At 37.4% G+C, this 20,171-nt stretch overlaps 1 protein-coding gene across 1 annotated transcript in view; it reads left to right on the plus strand.

The window, feature by feature from the left end:
* WAPAL (wings apart-like homolog (Drosophila)) overlaps nucleotides 1–18,329 on the plus strand; it is a gene marked incomplete at its 5' end in the record, with an annotated part of 48,949 nt that extends 30,620 nt beyond the window's left edge. The window contains 11 exons of the mRNA XM_010022469.1: nucleotides 2,467–2,694; nucleotides 7,658–7,769; nucleotides 8,861–8,958; nucleotides 10,446–10,522; nucleotides 11,762–11,937; nucleotides 12,241–12,356; nucleotides 13,017–13,178; nucleotides 14,439–14,646; nucleotides 15,831–15,919; nucleotides 16,952–17,047; nucleotides 17,428–18,329. Of these exons, the coding sequence (XP_010020771.1) occupies nucleotides 2,467–2,694; nucleotides 7,658–7,769; nucleotides 8,861–8,958; nucleotides 10,446–10,522; nucleotides 11,762–11,937; nucleotides 12,241–12,356; nucleotides 13,017–13,178; nucleotides 14,439–14,646; nucleotides 15,831–15,919; nucleotides 16,952–17,047; nucleotides 17,428–17,493 (1,428 nt within the window). The remainder of the gene's footprint in view (nucleotides 1–2,466; nucleotides 2,695–7,657; nucleotides 7,770–8,860; nucleotides 8,959–10,445; nucleotides 10,523–11,761; nucleotides 11,938–12,240; nucleotides 12,357–13,016; nucleotides 13,179–14,438; nucleotides 14,647–15,830; nucleotides 15,920–16,951; nucleotides 17,048–17,427) is intronic.
* Between the last annotated feature and the right edge of the window lie 1,842 nt (nucleotides 18,330–20,171).

Genomic DNA, 20,171 nt, shown 5'->3' on the forward strand with positions numbered 1-20,171 from the left:
CCCCTGTCACTGGCATGTAGCTGAAGAAGGTTTGTGCCATGTTATAAGCACCATTCACTTTTGAAGTCCTTTTCTTACAGGAAAACCAGGAATTTCCCTGTTGGGTGTAAGCATTTGGAGGCTTAGTGGCCTGATTTGCCTTCAGTATACGTGCTGTTGCAGGAACCTAGTTCTTACTACACATAGCTGCTCCCACTCCTTCTTGCTTTTCAGGCAGACCTCCTGTAGCCTGAAACCTTCTGTGTAATGTCTTAGTCCACTGCTTAGGTCCCTTCTGATCACATTTAAGTATCTTAAAACCTGGGTGGAAAGTCTGAAGGGAGGTGTGGCAGAACCTATGTGGAGAGAGACCCATTACTCCCTGCATAATATAGTCAGTTGGATTGTGAAGAAGGGAGCCTGGGACAAACAAGTGCTTGGTACAGAGTCTTACAAAATGAGTCTGATTGCCCTTATTAGACTGAGTAGTGATCCAAGAACAGTCTGACTTCCCAAAATGCCTAAATATTGGCAGCCCTAGATTATAAATTCAGCAGTTTCCCTGTATTAACTGATGCACATTTTCAAGTTGGTAGAAACTTCTTCGGGGTCCTAAGCATTATTCTATTTATTTAATTATTTATTTTTACCAGGAAGCTCACCTAGTTAATGCTGGTCACTAGAAAATAGTTCTTCATAGATGTTGCTTTGTTAGGTCCCACACTGGCTGAACAACAGTTAGCAGAGTAACCTTTGGTTTCTCTGGGATGCACGTGTTCCTATATCCTGTTTTAATAACTGCTATTTAGAAGGAATAGAATTGTCTTCCAGGAAGCTGAATTTTCCTGCAGTTTAAGTCAGTTGCAAGTGAATCCAGAGTAAACAATTTCTGTAATTAAAATGATAGAATTGCAAGGTTTATCGGAGAAAGTTGATAGAAATTAAGGGAAAACAATGTATATACCCTGTCTGTGTAGACAAGCCACATAGATTACTTTCTGCATTAGATCTGCAAAGGTTGGAGGAGTGGTAATTCACAGCTAAGATTTCTTTTTTTTTTTTAACCAACGTTTTGTCTTGAGGTTGTATTTATGAAAGGAGATGTAGATTTGGAAAATTTTGTGTCCTTCCTTCAAGTATTCCAGATGTGTCTTTGGTAGTTAGAATAAAGTCTCTTCACCTGCGGGTTTCCTTGATTCAGACAGGAAGGAGTTTTAACATAGCTTTTGATAGACTGTCAGCTGCCTAATCCTGTTTTGGAAATGCTGATACTGCTTAGTATGACTAGGTGTGATTATTACTTGCTTCTAAAATAAACAGAAGCAGCTAACGATTGCTTTGGTGCTTGGTTGAACACTAAACAAGATGTTAATCTGCATGACACTGAAGTTCTGCTCTTTCCTGTTGAGCTGTACAACATGCACATCCCAGAATTGGTTTGTCTCCATTTTTTTTAATTTACTTGTTATAGAAAAAATGGAATAGGTGCATACAGGATGTTGAACCCCCTAAGACACACATGTATGCACCCCAACCCACTCCCAGCTTTTGTCCTCTAGGTATCCTCAGAGGTTTCTGAAAGTATTATGTCCGGCACAACTCAGTTCTCCATGAACGTTTCTCCTCTTTAGTATAACTTGGAGCTCACCTGGATGGATGAGTCTCTTGGTACAAGTGCTGTACTTACCAGCGCTAGGGACAGATAGCTTTGCTTTGATCTCCTCACTGTCATTTGTCCCTTCCTGACAGTTGCTTTCTGCCTTTGTGTTTCTGGATCCTAATGAAGATGAAATTTAATTCTTTCTTCTTTGGGCCCCACAGGGGGCCTGAAGAAGGATTAAGTATTCTTTAGCCAGTAAGAGGTCTCTACACCAATTTTGTGTAAGATAGGGGTGATCAAGATAATGTAGGGGGGGAAGATGGTTTGTGCTCTGTCTTGCTTCTGAAAAGCAGAATTCCACTGGTAATTAAATGTGTTTATGCTGGAAGGATTTGGGTGAACTACTGGTGGACAGCCCTGTTTGGCAGAATCAGAATATATGTCACCAGGCACTCTGTCCCCCCACCTAGTTCACATGTTGACATGTCCCCACAGTCTCCATACCTTTCCATCTACCCTGTGCTTTTCACTTTGTTCCCTTGCCATCTGTCTCTTCTACAATACTGTGTTACTGGAGTTACCATTTCTTACTCTCTCTGCAGCACCGAGTCCCTTAAAAGTAGAAAACCGTGCTTTTCTACTAGGGTTTTGTAAATGTGTTAAGTGATTTATGTCTCAGTTGTATTGGTTAGAAGAATGCATTAGTAACTTGCTAGAAGAAATCAATGTACAACAGCAAGTACTCATGCAAGTGGTAGCATAGATTGGGACTTGTCAGGCTTTTTCTTTTGTAAATCTTTGTTTATTAAAAATTGTAAAAGGTCTGCCTAATAATTCCTAAAACCTGTTTGTTTTGGTTTTTTTTCCCTTTCCTCTCCCAACCCAAGAATTTGTCCCTTTGTACAGCAGCTCTAATGTACATTCTGAGTAGAGATCGTTTGAACATGGATTTAGACAGAGCTAGTCTAGATCTGATGATACGGCTTTTGGAATTGGAACAAGATGCTTCTTCTGCCAAGCTGCTGAATGAAAAAGACATGAATAAAATTAAGGAAAAAATTCGGAGACTGTGTGAAACTGTTCACAACAAGCATCTTGATCTGGAAAACATCACGGTGGGTATCGTGCTTTTATTTGAAAGCTTTGGCAGTAGTGGAATGCTTAAGAAAATGGAACTTGGAAGCATCATCCTTAATTTCCTATCTCCCAGCTGAGGAGTCATGACATTTTGTCTGTGTTTTACATATGTATGACTGCACTGCAAGTATTGTTGTCTTTAAATCTGAATTTTTTGTTTCTAAAAGGCTGTTACAAGGATAAAGTTCTGATGTTCTTCGGCTGTTTGATTCACCATTTGCCCCTGCTAAGGGTAGCTGTTTAAAGGTAGCAAATGAAAAGAAGTAACACCTTAAATAACCATGCGTTGAAAGACCATGTTTAGGTTATTTGACTCTGTTTCTTTGCCTAAATTTTATATATACATTCACAAACAATGTGGGTTCTTACATGGGAATAAGAGCATTGTGTGTTAAATTGAAAATGTGGTGCAGGTTCTCCCATTAAATATAAAAATATTTGTCCAACAGAAATGGATTTCTCTCTGCCCAAAGTGTGGGCAGATCTGTTGATTATCATAAATGTGGACGATTCTTTTTTCTTTCCTTTCTCAAACACGTGTTTTTATGAATGTATCTTCAGCTGCAACAGAGTAAACTGGTTTTTTTAAAAATATATTTGGCCATGGTTTGATGCTAGCAGCAAGCTAGCTTGAAAAATAAAGGGTAAGTTGCAAGTCTTTTTAAGAGTATATTTAAAGACTTGATGACAGATTGACTAGATGAGTGGTCATAAATGGCAAAAATTAGTAATGTGGATTTGCTTTCACCGTATTTCAGTATAACAGATGTCAGTATGATCTTAATTTCTTAACATCTTGTAATACATTCTTTTAGTGTTTTAAAGACTCTTACTAGGTTTTTGCCGTTCTTAATTTAATACTTAATGCCCAACAGGAGAAGCTTCTGATTTATTGTTTATGAAGTGAGCTTGTCAGAGCTTTATCTCTGCAAATAATGTTCCAACTCCTGTCAGTAATCTGCAGTTAAGATGGTATTCCATTTTAGGTTAGATTAAAAGATGACATGACTTGTTGAGCTGCCATTTTGTTTTGTAGGTTTTGTGACTTTTTTGTCAGTTTAGGAAGAGTTTGGTTGGTTTGTTGTTGTGGGGTTGTTTGGTTGGGGTTTTTTTTTTTGATTGTTTTGGTTTTTTTCATGGTGGTGGTGTGTGTTTTGGTTGGGGTTTTTTCCCCAAAAAAAAACCCTAGCTACAGAACAGTTGAATTGGTATGAAAAGTCAGTATTATGTAGCAGTATAAAGAGCTGAATTTTGGGGGAGGAAGATAATATTGATGGTAGTTCTTAACCTAGCTAATCAGTTTGGTGACAAAGAAGAATTGTTTCAGAGTACCAGTTTTAGGCTTGTTTCCTGCAAACCTAGGAAACATGTAGGTAGGTGGCTTGTATTAATTTTCTGGCTGTGGAAACCTGCAAAGGAAGAATAAATTTGAGATTATTTTCTCTGCTTTCAGTTTACTCTCTGAATTCACTGAATACGATCTGAAGATACCAACACAGAATGAAATTTGTTCTCTAGGCGGTGATCAGCTGGGAATTGGTATCGTCAGTGTCTTATTTCAGTGCTGTTTTGACAGCAAAGGCAACTCATGTCACTCAGTCTCAGTGCCAGGGTATCTTTTGCACTATAAAATGCAAGACAGCTCCCTTTATTAAGCATGGAAAGGCTGGTACAGGTTCCTTATTGCCCAAGCATCCAGCCACAGACCACTGTCTCCTATTTGAGCTTTTCTCATATTCATAATCTGAGCTAGCCTATAGTTCTATGAACTATAATTCTGTTCTTGTGTTTTCTTAAGCATGGGTTTTAAAGGGAGAGGTTGTGTTAGAAGAGACTGTCTTGTGAGGAAGCTTTCCATGAGTAAAGAGTAGTATTATCACAGGCCATCAGTTTCAGCTGTTCAGTTGTGGGGTATTTCTTGTTTTGGTTAGTGGGTTATTTTTCTTCCTGAGGCATCTTTATTCCTTAAAATTATGTTGAGCTGTTGTTGTAAATACTGTAGTTGCTGAATACTGTAGTACCTCACAGAAGTACCCTGGTTCCCTCCCAACTGCACTATCTAGAAGCAGAGACTATGTAGCATTTCGAGAATATATGCAAGCCAAATGAGATGGTTAGGTTCTCTTCCAATTTATGATAGTAGCAATGTTAAGTTCAGCCAATAATGAACTTCATATGTAGAAGATAGTTGCTTTCAGCTAGGTCTCTGTCAGGAGATACAATAAGCAGTCTCTCTTTTTGTACCAGATGACATGCAGAAAATGCTAACAAAAATGCACATCTTCTGGGGGTAAAGATCTGCTGTGCTTTTCAGACTCAGACATACCCACTGAGGAGCAGAAGGATTGCAGCAGATGTTTTGAGAACTCCAGTTTGTGGCTAACCAGTCACACTTTTTCTTTTTGAATCTTACACTGATCCAAGACTGATGATCAAGACTGCCCATGTCTTCCCACAGTGCTGTTCATGTGACTATCTGCAGGTTATATAGGACTAATTTTCGAGTACTGTAGCAGGTATTAAAGGGTTCTGTTTTCTAGACTGTTACGAACTCTAAAAAATGTAAACCTAGAAACTGAACAGAAGTTCTCTGTGGGATGAATTTTTCCAGGGTTGTTTTTTCTCTGGCTTAGAAGAAGATAAAACCTGAAGAGCTTAGCCTTTGTGTTGGCAAATGGCACTTGCATGTCAATTGGTGTAGCACTCTGTAGGTGATGCTTGCAGCTAGGTCTTCTCTGTTGCATTGTGATGAAAACCTTCGGAAGTGACTTCTCTTTTCAACTGGTGAAAGAGGTTATTCCGGTTTTCACTCTCAGCATAAGGCTGAAAGCTTAAGGGAACCAGCTTTTGAACCTTGGTGTTAAAATTTCATAGTAATTGACATAAAAATTGGATAGAATAGAGTACACTTTCCTCTAAAGCAAAAGGGTTACAAGATTTTATTTATTAAGAAAATAAATTGTTCTTATGCTCGCTAGTATAAATATCAAATTATCTTCTTCTGGAGTGTTTTTGAAGTCTTTCTGCCCTTTGGCAGGAAACTGAGCACCATATTTTAAATACTGTGTGGCTTTTGAGCTTTCATGGTGAAGCAATTTAGGAAGTTAACTAGATCTTTTGTAAGTGTTAAGATCTCTAAGGAGAAGTTTTAATCATCTTCAATCTGCTTTAGGTCATGCATGATTTCGGATATCCATGTTACAAAATTTTTGAGCTCAATCTATGAATGTGAAAGAAGCCGTCTGAAGAGGATGGGGAGCCTTCAGAGCTAGGGATCTGTCAAACTGCAGTCTTCATGTTCTTTCCTCTCCTCCCTCAAAAAGCTTTCTCATTTGGTTGGCTTCAGAAGGGAAGTTCTCCACCCATTGCTTAAAATATCCTCATCTCCTTTAGCATTATGCTTTTAACTTACAGATTTTAAAAATGTGAGGTTTTGGATCTTGTCTTTCCCAGTGATGAGATGAAAAGACTGTAACCAAGTGTGTTTAGTTTCCATCGTGTGGGAAGGCTCCATGAGCTACTGTTGGCAATTAAAGGCAGTTAGCAGTTTCCTGGGTGGAACAGTTGCAGGAGTAACTGCAGCTTTGTCCTTGTTTGCTCTGTGGTAGGGAATTGAGGTGCTGCTGGCACTGGGAGGAGTGACCCACCTGTTGTAGATTTGCTGCTGCTTGTGTTCTCTTGGCCCCCACAAATCTTTCATGATGCAAGACACTTTCATTTACATTGAAGAAATGCTGTTACTAACTGTATGCTCATAAGTGACCGTGTGCTCCTAAAAAATGGAAGTAGTTAACTTTGGGCGGTAACTCAAGACTAATCTTGAACTTTCTTCTCCTCCTTGGAAATCAGTATTTTGAAAATAAGGAAAGCAGCTGAAGATGTTGGGGGGGCTCATACAATTTATAACTTGGTTTTCCAAGACAATGGGGTGTTTACTTGATCCTGGTGAGTACTGTTATTCCCAGGAGGTGCTGAGGTTTGAACTGCTATCCTGGAATGTGCTGCACAGCTCAGAATAAGCAAAGCCCTCCTTGAAGCATTACTGATCAAATGCATCAGGGAAGGAAGTTAACTTAAGAGTGGTTAAATTCAGTTGGCTTTAATGAGATCTTACAGCTTTTTCTCTGAGTTTTCATTGCTATATTTATGTACCATGAATGAAATTATTGATCTTATAGAGGTCCAGATTTGCCTGTGTGTTTTCCAGGTGTTACAGAAGTCTATACTGGTTACTTTTATTTAGATATAAATTTATATGCATGTATATGACCATTGGCCTTTTGTTACAGGCCTTTGGAAAAACAAGTTAATAGTCTTGACTAAATAGTGTTAGTTTTGGTTAAAAATATTGCAAGGGATAAACTAAGATAATCACATAAAATCTCTTCAGCTTCCTTTTGCAGGGAGTAAACTTAACTCTGCTATTGAACACTGGTATGTAGTCCTCTTTAAAAAAAAAAATCAGTAAATTTAGTAAGATCTTCTGCCGTGTTTTAGTTTAATTACTATCTTCTATGAGTTTAAAATTAAAGCCACAAAATACATGTGTTAGAATCAAATATATTCTACAAGCAGCAGAGCCAGTGTGTCTGGGAGACAGAGTAGCAGTGTTCACTGTGGCGTTTCTTGTGTATTTTTCCTGCCTGATTTGTCCATTTCCTTCCTCCACTTGTTTCTTTTGATAACAAGAGAAGTGGATGGAACGAGTCTGATTAGGGTTTCTAAGCTATTAATAAAATCAAGAAAAAGTTGAAAATGCGAAGTACCTTTTTATCGGTACCAAGTAATTTGATACATCCGTTCTTGCTCCCTCTGGTGGTTCTACTCAGAACCTATAGCTTCCTTTTCATGGTTTTTATATGACGTGTATTTGTATGATTTGATACATTGGCTACATCTGCTTATGATGATTTCACTAATTCTGGAACCTAACTCTTTCAGACCGGGCATTTGGCAATGGAAACATTACTGTCTCTCACCTCGAAACGAGCTGGGGACTGGTTTAAAGAAGAACTGCGACTTCTAGGTGGTCTTGATCATATTGTAGATAAAGGTATATTGCAGATGCTGCTTTGCAGTGTGAAAAATTAGTGAATCTTACTAAAATGTCTGCTATTTTTAATGTTAATTTTCTGTGGTTAAAAATAAAAACATTATGTATTTTTCTCAGCAGTGTTAAAAAATAAAGTACACAGTTTGATACCAGGTCACTGGGAAGTTTATTTGTGACTGTTGCATATCATGTGTGGTTTAAGCTTAAATAGGATACATTAGTGTGTTACATATCTCTGTACAGCACACAAATACAGCACACTTAATATAGAGTAACATCTCCTTTGCAGTCTTCTAGAATTATTTTCAGGCCTGATTTTTTTGTTTTGGTTTTTTTTTTTTTTTTTTTTTTTTTTTAAACCAGATATCTCAGAAGTCAACTCTTTAAGAAGAAATTGCAGGGTTTTTTTTCGTTAGTTTTATAAAGTTATGTCTTGGGTAGGTTTTTTGGATCAGCATCTCACAGATAGTAAAGCTTCATCTTAAACAAGCAGAAGGGCAGACGAAGGATTGAAGAGATGAAAACATTCAACTTGCACACAGTTTTAGACATGTAAAGTGTGGGGAGAGTGTGCTTGCTGTATCTTTTTTGTCTTCTACAAAACACTGCATTACAGTTAAAGAACATAGTTGTGTGCTCTACAGTCTCTTCACTGTCAGTAGAAAATAAAATATACAGATACGTAATTCACAGCAACAGTCACAAATATGTAAAGTCAAAATTAGAATCGTAGAATGGTCTGGGTTGGAAAGGACCTTAAAATCATCTAGTTCCAACCATCCTGCCATGGGCAAGGACAGCTCATGTCACTCAAGGCTCTGCCCAACCTGGCTTTGAACACTGCCAGGGATGGAGCATTTACCACTTCCTTGGGCAACCCATTCCAGTGCCTCACCACCGTCACTGTTTTATTTACTTGGAGAAATGAAAGACTTTGGAATGCTGGTCATGTCTTTGATTGTTTCCTATGTTAGGGTCTTGAAAAGTGCAAAACAAGGTTGATAATAATTCTCTGAGCAGGTAGGTAGTTTGTACGCTTTGCCTCTGAGAACCTTTTATTGATAGTGGAAAAAACTCTTTTTGTTGTTCAGTTAAAGAATGTGTGGATCACCTGAGCAGCGATGAAAATGAAGAGAAATTGGTCGCTTCGTTATGGGGTGCAGAAAGATGTTTACGGGTCTTAGAAAGTGTGAGTATGAGCAGATGGATTGCATGCCTGAAAACCAGTTTTTGTCAAGCAGACCTTTTCAGTGTTACACTCTATACATAACAACCCTGTGATGCTGACTATTTTTTATAGAATAATATACTGACTTTCTGATGTTGTTCAGTGTTCCTGTAGTGTTTGCCTGAAAATTTCTTTTATCGTTCTGTACGTATGTACAACATTGCAAGTTTATTTTTTAATAAGAAGAACCATGTAACATGATGCTTTCTGTTAAGTTCCTTCAAAAAGCTGCTGTTTATGGATTTTTGTTTTCAAGGCATGAGTTTGACTCTTGGACTGGTATGGAAGCAGTAATTTCTTAGATACAATAAATCAATGTATGTTTTAAGAATTGCTTCTTTCGAAGATCAGCTGGCTAGGTGCTGAAAGAGAAAACTGCCCTGAAAGTCAGACTAGTCCTGTAGTCAGTTGGGTGTATATATTGAGACAGTTAATATTTTGTATGACCACCTTGTTCGGAATTATAATACATGGCACTTTTGTAGAGCTCAATTGGCAGGAATTGTAAGCATATGCTTCTCTACCATGCCTTGTTTTGCTGACTTTCATATTTGTTACTAGTGTGTCTCTTTCTGTAAGCAAGCCCTAGTTAAAGGGCAAATAGCTACAGTGGTAACTTGTTTCCTTCACTAAAATAGAAGGACAGATTCAAAAATAGTGTAAAAGTAAGCAAAAACCTAAGGAATATGGACAGTTGCTGAACTACTAATTCAAGGGTGCCTGCTTAAAAATTAATGGCACCTAACTCTCTACCTGCCTCCAGAACAGCGAGAGAGAAATTTTCAGATATGATTTCTGCTTTCATATTTGATAGATGGATCTGCCAGGCAACAGCAGATAGAAGAGCCTTATTTAGTGGCAGGATATTCAAATCTGAACTTAGGGGTGGTTTGTGATGTAGTAAGATCTTTAGGAACTTGGAAGAGACAAGAAAAATCAACACTCCAAATCATGCAAATTTAAGAGAAGAACTTCTACTGTTTCTGTAAGTTGATTCTGAATTTCAGTCAAGGGACTCAAGGAAAAACTTGATTTTTATGGTTGGATGCATAATAAGCTTTCAGAAGTGAAGTTCATGCCAAGTCCTAAAAATAACATTGCATATATAATTCTATTCAGTGTTGGTTGGTTTTGGGTTGGTTTTTTTTAAATATATATATTTACACACACACACTTAGGACACTGTAGTCCCAGGATATAGATTCAGGGTGGTTCTTTGGCAGAACATTCTGCCACATGGTGTCTGTCTTTACTGCACCCGGGAAGATGGTTTCAGTGCCACAATTTTGTGTGATTAATTACAAGATGAAAACTCCAAGGACATACTGGACAGTGTGAAAGCTTTACACTGGATAATAACCAAGACATGTGGAACTGATTAAAGTGGCGGGGTAGTGGAAGCGAATGCTTTTCTTTCCATTTCTGATACTACTTTCTCCTCTTTTTAGGTAACTGTGCATAATCCAGAGAATCAGAGCTATCTGATAGCATACAAAGACTCGCAACTCATAGTCTCCTCAGCTAAGTAAGTTGTAACAAAAAGGCAGTTTTCCAGAGCACTGCACATGATAGGGGGAAAAAGGGCAAAACATAATTGTTATACCAGAACATTGAGGGGGGGAGAGAGAAATAATTTTCACTGTTGCTTTTCATTAAGTAATGCTAAAGTTAATTTAGATGAGGGTATGGGTAACTGCCTGAATGCTACCCATGTGTAGTGCTGCTGTTGTTGGTTCTGTAGAAGCAGCAAACTGTAGATTGAGCTCCTTCTGTACCAAGTTAACATGAACACAGAAGAGGGCAGTTGGCAAGCCATGCTTATTTATTGCATTTTCATTATGCTTAAGTGTTTCCTGAAATGGAGCATAACAGAAATGACAGTGTAACTAAAAATTAAAATGGTGAAGTTTTGTTCTTGGGTGTTCTGCCTGGCAAAGATGCTTCTACAAACCCACCTCTAACCCATTTATTAGCGTGGGTGAGGTCTCAGTTTACTGGCAGAAATTGTATCCCTCTTGTATCCCTTCATAACAGAACAAATGAAGTTGAAAAGTTAACTCTGCAGACCTCATTGGCAACATAATGTCATGGTTGTGTGTTACATATTCAGAGTATTTCTTTAAATAAATAAATGCACCCAAAAAAAAAACCCCAAAAAACCCATACAAAAAAAAAAACAATTTATTTTTGACATTTTTAGTCTTGTTTGTAATTGAAAGCAGTGTTGTCAGTTTAACATCAAGCTAATGTCATGCAGTAGAATCATGCCTGTGGTCCATTACTGTTATGAGATTAAGATTTTACTGCTAGGAAGTCATGTGTCATTTGTTTATTTCTTACAGAATGGAAATAGCTCTGAGGACAGAACAAGAGAACATTGAGATAACACTGTCAGAATAATGTTGTGCATTGATGTCAGACGATATGAGAGGCTGGGTCTGTAGGGAGAGGAGATCTTTTGTAAGGCAGTGCTATGGAGTTGGAAAGAAAAATTAACTTTTTCTCTTAATCTCAAGCTGATAAAGCTCTAAGCCACAAAGCTTTCCTGATTTTTGTTTTCACGATTTCAGTTGAGCTCATAAAAGACTTTATAGGTGGTAAGTTTATTATCTCTCCCTACAGACAGGGCATCTGGGCATCAGAAATATTCTGCATAAGCTCTGTATTTGATTTATTTAATTTTTTTCCCCTGGTGAAATGAATCTAAAGGTGTAATGTCCTGTATATTGTGGAGGTAATTCTGTTCTGCATCTTCTCCCTGCAGAGCACTGCAGCATTGTGAGGAGTTAATCCAGCGATATAATCGTGCTGAAGACAGTATCTGTTTACCAGACAATAAGCCTCTGCCTCACCAGAATGTAACTAACCACGTGGGTAAAGCAGTGGAAGACTGTATGAGGGCCATCATTGGTGTCTTGCTCAACCTGACAAATGATAATGGTAAAACAAACAAAGATAACGTGCATATTTGGAGTTAAAGCATCAAATGAACCATTATTGTAAACCCTTTTCCTGTACTGATTATGGTCTTTCCACGTGCAGTGCAGTGAAGCAGTTATGAAGGGTAGATGCTTGCCTAATCAGTAATTTTCTTTGCAAATTGGATGAGTAGTTGCAAATATTGAGATGCAAGCTTTGGCTGAGGGGGTCCCATTTACCTCTAGGGGCAGGTTTTTATCAGTCTGCTTTCAATTATGAAAAGCAGTATTTTCAAAATTGAGCCTCTAAACTCTTTCTTTACAGAATGGGGTAGTACAAAAACAGGTGAACAAGATGGTCTGATCGGCACAGCTATGAATTGTGTGCTTCAGGTTCCAAAGTTCCTACCTCAAGAACAGAGATTTGATATTCGGGTTCTGGTAAGCTGTTGGTTTTGTTACATTAACCTATAATGGTTTGCTCTCTTCTTGTGCATTTAACTACTCTGATTCCAAATTAAGGAGCAGCTTCTACAGTTTTCATTAACTATATATAACTAGTGAGGCACTTAGAGAAGGTTTCTGTAAGGATTTGGTGGGGTTTGAGTTCTAACAATTTTCCCTGTGTTTAGTGGGGAAAATGCACTGCTTAGATGAACAAATATTTAACTAGTAAGTCTGTGAATTATCTAACTTTCAAATGTCTTTTCTGCTTCAGAAATACGGTGGATGTTATTGTTTGAGAGGCTTTGTCAAATTTACCTCAGCTTATGTAAAATGGGTCTGTGTAGCCTAAATAGCAGTATTGAAATTGTGTATGTGAAGGGTCTTTTAAGAATATAAGCTGAAGGCTGGACACCTGCATCCCTAAGCTGTAAATCACGTTTCATCTTTAAAAATGTTTTCACGTTCTCGTATACAAGAATCTTAGTTTTGCCTCATTTCTTTAAGTCCTAATCCCTCTGCTTATCAAACTGTTTTGTAAAGGTCTAAGTTACATAGCCTCAGAAAGATAGGGCCAAAAGAAGACATTTATCTGGATAGATGTTTTTTGCTGAATTATCCCTTTTAAATGTGTGTAATCCTCTCCAATTCTTGCAGGGATTGGGTCTGTTGATCAATCTAGTAGAATACAGTGCTCGGAATAGGCACTGTCTTGTCAATATGGAAACATCATGTTCTTTTGACTCATTCTGTACGGGAGGAAGAGATGATAGCCTAAAGATAACTGGGCAGATTGATGCTGTTCAGGCTTTAGTGCAGGTAAGAAATGTGGTTCTCTGGTAATAGTTACGATTTCTAATTATCAGTCTCTCAAGGGGGAAGGGAAGAAGAACTCCCCAGTGAAGATTTGTCGGAATTTTTTTGCTGTTTAGTATTATGAGTATTACAGCGTAGTGGGGAAGAGGAGTGCTGCTTGCTTTTTCAGTACTGTACATTACAGAGACTTCTTTCCTGGTAGAAGGCAGAGGAATCGTTATTACAACATCTGAAGGCTGCTCTTGTGCTCCATGGAGCTGTCTTCTTCCTATACAGTTTATTTCTAGTTTTCTTGTTCCTAAATGGGTTACTTTTGTTTTAAACCAGCTGTAAAAATTGTAAACTACTCTTCTCTTGCTTTGCTTCCACAGATTATTTTTTTTTAAATACTATCTTTTGGGGACTCTGGAACTTTAAATTAAAATAAATAAATAAGTATCATGCTTTATAAGAGCAATCAGCTATGGATGTACTGGTTATGGGTGTGAAATGGCATTCTTAAATGTTGTCTTGACTAACTTCTTAAAAAAAGAATCCACCAACAATTTTGGTCACTGAGTCCCACCATGCAAACCCAAATGAAAGAATTGAAAGGAAATTACAGCCTTTTATTTCAGCTGAGATAATTTTATGAATGCTTTTAGTGGTTCTCCTATTTAACTATGTGAAATAACTGTCCAGCAGCAGACCAAATAAAATCAACAATAAAAATATTTAATATCTTAATGTATACAGCTAAGCAAAGCAATATTTAAAGCTGGTGATTACATGGCTTGGGAAATAATTCACAAGATACTAGTGCACAATATGAGATTGCTGATTCAGTCACATCCTTGATAAGTCATTTTAAATTAACCCTTTCAAATTTTTATGTTGTACTTATGAAGGGAAAAGCAGAGCAAAGGGGGTACTAGCATGGAAAAGAAAAACAACCCAGGAGAACAAAAATGGGCAAGAAAATATGGCAACCTTTAGTCTTCAAGCTGTGTCTTAAAGACAGTTAAACATTTTATGATGCCCAAGAGGAGCCTGCCAACTGCTTTAACTCTGGGGTGGGAGAGAGGCCTTTTGTGTAAGCACAGCATTTGTGTAGGGATGAACGATGGTTTCCTTTGAAGAAGAAAAGGCTAGTGTTAGGAAGAGTATTGAAGACTAACTGTATTAAGGGGTGAATAGTGAAGGGGAAGTAAACTGTGAAGTATTAACTCAATGTGTTTAGGGTTTAATTTATAATGGAAATTCTCCTGAAATTTTCCCCATTAGCTATTTCTTGAGTGTGAGCGGGCGGCTCAGCTGGCTGAGAGCCAGACAGACGAATTGATTAAAGAAGCTCCTACTGCTCAGCATGATAAGAGTGGGGAATGGCAAGAGACAAGTGGAGAAATACAGTGGGTCTCCACAGAAAAGCCAGACAGCACTGAAGAAAAAGATAAGAAGGAAGAAGATGATGAAGAACTTGATCTTAATAAAGGTACATTGTCTGGTTGTGATGAGCTCAGAAGAGGCAAAGAACTCTGTGACTGCATAAATTCCCACCTTGTCCTCTGCTTCCTATCTACATGCACTCTCTTGGGCTGAGATTTCCTCAGCATATCCCCTAGGTGAAACTTACAGATCATAAATAGGAGAAGTTCCGCTGAAGAAAAAGTGGAAGAATTTATGCTACTTTTTATTTTCTTATTAGTACCTTCTATCAGCTCCTTCTTAAAGTTTGGTTGGTTTTGGTTTGGTTTTTTAGGACATTCTGCGTAAGAAATATTCTGGAAGGGATGGCTTTTTGGCCTTTATCTTGTTCTTCTGAAACATTCCTGGAAAGTTGCCTGCCTTAATTTTGTTTTTCGGGATATCATGACCTGTTCTTGTTTCATGCTACCGTTAGGAGTTCTTTTCCTCCTCTCCCTGTTTGCATGTATGATGCTCTGTCCCTGTTTTCTTCATGTCTTGAGTTCTCACTCCATTGGTGGGATCTCAGGTACCTCTGTAATGCCTTGATGTGCTGCATCTTTGGTGGTTTGTTCCAGGAATTTCTAGTATCTCTAAGTTAAGTAGTTTGTCTGTTGGAAAATGTATCAGGTCTGAACATCGGTTCTCCTTGTTTAATCTTCTAATAGTAGGTGCAGTGTATTACTTCTAATAGGGCTTTAATTTTCTGTTAGTAGGTGTGGTGTATTACTTTCTCTAACCTTGCTTTATATCCTTCCTCCTTTTTGTAGCTCCATGAACTGGAGTCTTGTAGCTATTTGTAGTTTGCCCAAAAATGCTGAGTCATTAGCAAAAAGTGCTATATCTGTTATCCTTAGTACAATGAACTTCTTTTGGTGGAAGTGTTAGTGGCTTATAGTATCAAATGAAACATTTACATTCTTAATGTGGTGTGTTAAGCATACAGGTTGCACATTAAAATCACAATTAAGAAAACACCGTACGATGTAATGAGTTGAAAGTGAGTAAATGCCATTTTTCAGTTCAAGAATGTGCTGCTGAGTCAGTAAGTACAGAGTCTGTCTGATTCTTGCCTCTGAAGTCTCAGTCCAAAAGCTCATTTTGTTCAAGAATAAGGAATTCTGAGAAATGATAATGAAAGATTGTATTGGAAGCAGTAAAAGATACCAGCTGCTTAGAGAATACAATACACTCAGTTGTCTCTCTTTACAGCTCTTCAGCATGCTGGGAAGCACATGGAAGACTGCATTGTGGCCTCCTACACGGCATTGCTTCTAGGCTGTCTCTGCCAAGAGAGTCCAGTAAGGGAATAAGTCAATAACTTCTTCTTAAAGTCCAGTACAATTTTTAGTGAAATAATAATTTGCAGTACTGAAATGGGTTTATTAAATTAGGCTTTCATTTGTGCTAGTACATTGATGAAACTGCTCTGATGTATATAGTTTTGTGAGGTATTCTGTCCAAAGCCAATTTTCTGAACATCAGTATGTTTATCAAAAACTGTTAGAATTGAATATTTAACCTCTTCTGCCCCTTTCCGCTTCACTGTTGGTCTTAGCCAGCACATGAACTTACTTCAGAGAGGCAGAGAAAGATTGGCTCGCTTGTTCTGTAATTATAAAAGCTTGCTTTATTTTTCAGTAGTTTCAGTAAGAAAGTTAACGTCAGACTTGTTCATTCCATTTATTACATGAAACTGTGTATGTCCATGTTAGTTGGAGGTGATTGTCTCAGACTGGAACTGCATAATAGAAAGCTGAAGGTAAAACTTAAGAATATAGAACTCAGCTGAGAAATTAAAAAACTCTCCTGTTAAATACATGCTGAAATGAAAATGAGCTTGAGACAATGATGGCAGAAATGGTCTTCAGCATGCTGTTCTGTACCTTTTGACTGACCAGCTTCCATACCTTTTAGTCTTTGGAGTGATACTGACAGTAAGTTCAATAATCGTAGAACAGTTAGGGTTGGAAAGGACCTTAAGATTGTCTGTTTCAAGCCTTAACAGTTATAAAGGGAGATTCTCTCCACGTCAGGAGGGTGACCTGGTGGGCTTTTTAGTTCTTGATAATCTTGTAGGTCCTGGGGAAGTCCGATGGTGGTAATGAACTGGAAGGGAAGGGAAATAAAAGGCAGATTTTTTAGCAGTTATTGTTTCCTGGAAACATAAACATGAATATTGCTTGAGAGAATTAAAACACAGAGATGACAGCAAAAGCCAATCTTAATAATGCTGTGAATTTTCTTGCCTTACTGTATCTCACATGCAGAGTTACATAGTTCTGTGTCAGAAAAATATTTCCCAAATTAAAATAGATTGGTTTATTTCATAGATCAATGTGACTACTGTGAGGGAGTACTTACCTGAAGGAGACTTCTCAATAATGACTGAAATGCTCAAAAAATTTCTCAGTTTTATGAACCTTACTGTAAGTATCATATATTTTAAATTGATGTGCGTAGATATTTTTGTAATCGTGTTTTCCATAAATAGTCCATACATTTTAGAAGCATTTAGCATTTTCCAGTTTGTGTCTTTAGAAGAGCACAGGATAATTTTCTGTTCTTTAAATACTGAAAACCCAGTTGTTTGCCATTATTTTGGTAGTAAATGGAACGGAGCTACTTTAATTCCAGTTGATTGTGGCTGGTCAGGAAAATGTTTTTGAATCCTCTGCCTGAACTGAATAGCTCTTACTAATATGTAATTCTGTGTACTGAAATTCTGAAATGAGCATAGCTTTCAAATATTTTAAAGAGGTTTTACAAGTGCTTGTTTGTTACTTCTGTTTTCTATTACATTTTCCAGTGTGCTGTTGGAACAACAGGCCAGAAATCTATCTCTAGGGTGATTGAATACTTGGAACACTGCTAGATACTTAACTTCCGCTGCAGGCACTCTAATGCTGGAGCTACCCTTAGACAAAGGAAGAAGTCATGAAAGAAGGCCTTGAAGGATATACCAAGAGCATTCATCTGTGTCATTCGTGTCCGGATTTTTAAGGCTACCTGGTCTCTTAACCACGCATTCAGCATTTTCTAAAAGACAGTTACTACATCAATCTGCAACTATCAAAAATGAGGGGAAAAGGTTCTGAGGAAAGTAAATAAAGAGCCCATGCTGTTTATGATGCAGTGCAGTATTTAAATATTTTTTGGCAGGGTTTACCCTCCCTATCTTTTTTTTTTTTTTTTTTTTTCTTGCTTTGTTCGTGACAAGTTTCAAGGGGGAAAAACTTGCTGCTGATAGTGCAACTGCTGTTTACTGTTGAGCCACTGTTTCATGCCAGCCAGGTGCAAAGGCAGCTTAGCTACTGAGGTATCAAACAAATGTTCTAATAAAGAAGTTCTGGACAGCAGCACCGCTCCTATTTGAGTTTAATTTGCTCTTGCTTTTTTTATTACTAGATTATTCCAAAATCATAAAAATATAAATTTTTAAATACTTTTGTGATTTTAACTACTGTCTATATTTAAAATTTGTTGGAATCCAAAGAGGCGAGGATTGGATAGTTTATTTTTTATACTGTTTTGATTGAAATTAGGTTGATGAGCTATTTCTCAGTTCTAAAACTATCATGGCCCATGTACTGTAAACCGGTAGACCATAACACTTTGTAGTTTGAGAAGCATGCAAACCCATAAACACACAAAGCCATTTGAGGGTATGTTATCCACAAAAGAAAGAGTAACTGTAAGAAGTTGTACCCTGTTTAAAAAGAAAAAAAGTTGTTTGTTTTTTTGGGGTTGTTTTTTTTGCTTTTTAAGATATTAAATCCCAGGGTAGCTCACACTTCTAATAAGAAAAAACTTTGAAATGCTGTTTTGTTTTAAGGAAGCACTCAAGGTGTATTTTGTAATGCTCAGTACAAAGAATTCGGATGCTTTAGGGGGACGAATTTCACAGAAGCTAAAACACCAATGGGGATTAATGTTTCTAGCTGACATAATCTTTCTATTTCATTCTTCTGAAGTATGACAAAGTTGAAATGCATACAACACAAAGCCTTAAATTGCTGATATAGCTAAGATTTTGTTCAGTCTGAGGTCTGGTTCACAGCAAAGCATTGTGTTTGAAGACTGAAGTGGAACAAAGAATCCCAGAAAATACATGACTTTTTTTCTTTTTTTTCTTTTTTTCCTTTTTTTTTTTTTTTTTTTTACTATTTTTTCTTGCACTCATTCAGACCAACAGAATTGGTAATTATTTTTATTAAGGTGGTCTTGAATATTTGCAGACTGTTGTGAGATCTGCTTCATCGACATTTTTAAATACCTGTATAGGTAGTTACATCATGTTATTCCATTGAATTTGTGAAACTTGAAGCCATAAAAATATTAGTTCTATGTATAATGAGGGGGAAATAACAGGAAATCTAACCTGCTTTTAGATCTTGTGTTATCTCCATGTATAAAGTTAAGAACTTGTGCTTTTGTATCAGTGCCAGCTGTAAATTTTTTACATACAGTGGCTGCCTTCTATGTCTTCCTATTTTTGATAATGCAGATTGTTGGGAATTCTGTAAGGAAGTAACTGATTAGCGGCAAAAATCCTATGTTGGTCATACTTTTTTGCGTTTTCTCTCATCACCTTCTAAAACTTAGTGTACCAGTGTAACTTAGAAAAGTTTTTGAGGTTGTATCCCCCTTTCTTTAAAAATAAATAAATAAATTGGTGTTGAGAGAGAGGAACTGTGTGTAAATGATCTGCATCAGGAGGAAATGATTTGATGTTTTGCCCATCTAGTTTCCTGATTTTCGAGATTGTCACTTATAATGGGATTTCAAATTGATTATGTAGTTTTCTGTGGAGAGAAGGCAAGAGAAATTACAGTGCTTGTGTGCTGATGGGGGAAAGCAGGGACAACTACCTTTCTTTGTTACACTGGTAATTGGGATTTGATTTACCTCAGTGTTTAACAGTTTTTTTCAATGTAACTAATTGTCAAGCACTGACAAATGCAGATTATTTTTTTTTTTGAGGGTGGGGGGAGAAATCACCCTGTGAACTGCAGTGCTTTTTTGTGTGTTAGACCCTCAAATAACTCTGCATTAAAGGGTACTTGAGGCCAACTTGCAAATTAAAGTTTTAAAGTAACTTTTTTTCCATTGTAAATATTTGTGTAAATACTCTCAATTGGAAATTAGAACAGTAGAGTACTTTTCTGAATCCAATCCTATTTTTATTTTATACAGTATTTCTCAGCTGTGATCTTTGGAGCAAAAGCCAACGGCAGGAAAAATAGTTTGTACCAGTTTCATGAAGTATGTCTTTGGGTTTTTGTAAATAATTTTAACTCAAATAAAATTGCTACTTTCAATACATATCTTGTCTTTTAACATGCAATAAAACACTCCTCTGAGTGATTGCAGAAAGAAGGCAGTGTCAGGCAAATTGTTAAAAGGGAATAAAAGGAGAGAGGAGTGTCTGGAAGGTACTGCTCTGTGCTTCACTGGTGCGCTGGGACGAGAAAATTCAGTGCCTGGACTTGAGGCTGTGGTGAGTCAAGCCAACTAAGCCTTGAAATTTTCTGGAGATGATGCTCGCAATCT

The sequence above is a fragment of the Nestor notabilis genome, unplaced genomic scaffold (genome assembly GCF_000696875.1).
Source record: "Nestor notabilis isolate BGI_N333 unplaced genomic scaffold, ASM69687v1 scaffold27499, whole genome shotgun sequence".
Lineage (NCBI taxonomy): Eukaryota > Metazoa > Chordata > Aves > Psittaciformes > Psittacidae > Nestor > Nestor notabilis.